At 36.5% G+C, this 2,500-nt stretch overlaps 1 protein-coding gene across 4 annotated transcripts in view; it reads right to left on the minus strand.

The window, feature by feature from the left end:
* Nucleotides 1-2,500, minus strand: part of LOC137989383 (proto-oncogene tyrosine-protein kinase receptor Ret-like) — an 80,811-nt gene that overhangs the window by 33,827 nt on the left and 44,484 nt on the right. For all 4 annotated transcript variants that reach the window (XM_068835206.1, XM_068835207.1, XM_068835208.1 and 1 more), the window contains one exon: nucleotides 167-256. In XM_068835206.1, the coding sequence (XP_068691307.1) occupies nucleotides 167-256 (90 nt within the window). The remainder of the gene's footprint in view (nucleotides 1-166; nucleotides 257-2,500) is intronic.

The following is a 2,500-nucleotide window of genomic DNA, read 5'->3' on the forward strand; positions in this document are numbered from 1 at the left end:
TCTCTCTCCTCTTCTCTTCTGGGTTCTTGGATCACAATTGAACCAAAGTTAGAAATTGCAGGACTTTTCTAACACTGAGCAAATGCCGAGAGCTGTGAGTATGTAATTTATTGAAAACACTCCCCCACTGTTTCAAGTCGAACCATTTTATCATCGTACAACAAACCTGTATTACTAGGCATGCTAGCTGCTGCTAAAAGATGTGTTACTGTTCCCGCTTCAGTATGTGGTTCTGTGTATTGTTTTGCAGGCAGTTCTATTAAAAGAAAAAGCAAAATCGTTTTCTTCTATTGATCTTGCTCCATGATCATTCCTGCTTTCGACAACAAACAAGAAAAGAAACAAACAACTACAAAAACAAAACAAAAAAACAATAAAAAGAAACGTTGTTAAAGCCATAGTACATTTTCAATTTACTCCGGTTCTCAAGCTACTTGAGGATATAAAATAATAACAGTAAAATAATAATAATAATAATAATAATAATAATAAAAATTTATTGATCAACAATTACAGGGAACGTACAATAAATGCAAAGACGATTACAATAATATCGATAAACGAAAGATAAAAAATCTTGGTCATTTAAACCCATATAACTAATGACAAGATTAATTTAAAATATGAAAAAATAGAATAGGATGACTAATCTACATTACTCAATATTTGCTAAAAAAATGTTCAAGTTAAAGACATGTAACGTGTCTCTGTTATAGCTAAACGAGGTTCTTGACCCTCTAACTCATAACAATAACAATATCAATAATAATGATAATGATAATAATAACAGCAATAATAATAATAATAATAATAACAATAATAATAATAATAATAATAATAATAATAATTATAATCCTAAAAGCGGAGCTTCCTGATTATTTATTCTTATTGCCTTCAGGGTTAGTGAAAATAAAAGGTTCTCTAAAGCTCTAAACAAATTTAGCACTCAGTTTTAAGTTTATATCCCTCCGATGCTTGACTTGAAACACTGCGTAGCCACAAGTGTGGACCACAGCTAACATGATATTTCAAACTGGATTGAAACCAGCAAAAATGTAGAAAGAAAACATTTTCCAAACCGTTTTTTATCTGAACACGAAAAGTGTTGACTGTTAAGAGCTATAGTTGACGAAGTACAACCGTGTAGCCGCGTCGAGGCAAAGAAAGCACACGAAAAATGAAGCAAAAAAAAAAAAAAACAGCTGCTCTCAATTAGCTCTTAAGTTGAGCCCGCAACATTGTCACGTGGTACTAGTCAGCGAAGACCTTGATTTCACAATTGACCATAAAATGGATGTCCACTATCAAAGATGTATGCTGTACACTAGCCTGATACAGGTCACATTGGTATACATGGCGGAGCGGACGTACGGACGTACGGACGGTCGATGATAGTTAAGCAAATACGGTAACTCATCGATACATGACGTCATCGACCGTCCGCACGGACGTACGCACGTCCACTTATCCATGTATGCTAATGTGACCAATATCATGCTAGTTTTACAGTATACATCTTTGATTGGGCACCCATGTTTTGATCAATTGACACGTGACGGTGTCAAAACAAGGTTATCTGCTGACTACTATCACGTGACCATATGACCGGCTCAAGCTTAGACCTCACCGAAGTCAGCTGGGTTTTTTTTTAAGTTGACCGCTGACCAGGTACTGATTTTCGATTGGATTGCAGACTCCACCCAAATTAACTCACCTAAATATTAGCGAGGCCTCATTTTTCGCGCGCTTTCTGTGGCTCGACGCGGCTACATGGCCATACTACGTCAGCTATAGTTCTTACACAGTGAACGCTTTTCGTGTTCAGCTGGGAAGCGGTTTGGAAAATGTTTTCTTTTTGCATTTTCGCTGGTTTCAATCCAGTTTGACATATCATGATTGCTGTGGTCCACACTGGCAGCCTCACAGTTGTCCAAGTCAAGCTGAGTGTTTATTTTTAATTTTCTTAGAGCTGCTTATTTTTCTGTATTGCATTTTTTGGCATAACTTTAGAAGCTCTGATAGGGTTACATGATGCCTGGAGGACCTTTGACTAGAACAGAAACGAAAGGAGAGCGAAAGAGAACGACAACGAGAAAATAGAATACCAGTAATAGCTCATACTTAGGGGAAGAAGTTGCTCCACAAATTCTTTCCTTGGGCACTAAACCGTTTGTTTGTTTTTTTTATCAAAATGTGTTTTAATCGGTTTTTCCTTTGTTCAGGAAAGAAAATCGAATTCTTACTGTCTGCTGTAATTAAATAGTAATTATCTGTACTCTTGACATGAAAATTTTGCCCTTATGTTACAAACACACAATCGCAATGAGTTCTCCTTAGGGTTAGGGGGAAGTTTTACCGGCTTGTGTTTTCAAAAACTTGTGTAAAGCACCTAATCGTTATTTAAGTGTAAGAGCGGCTCTTGTTTGAAGTTCGTCCTTTCTTGGTCGTATTGCCGTATTTTTCCTCGTCTCTTTAAAGTCATGCGGTTCAAGAAAAACTC

Source organism: Montipora foliosa, unplaced genomic scaffold, assembly GCF_036669935.1.
Source record: "Montipora foliosa isolate CH-2021 unplaced genomic scaffold, ASM3666993v2 scaffold_458, whole genome shotgun sequence".
In the NCBI taxonomy this organism is placed as follows: Eukaryota; Metazoa; Cnidaria; class Anthozoa; order Scleractinia; family Acroporidae; genus Montipora; species Montipora foliosa.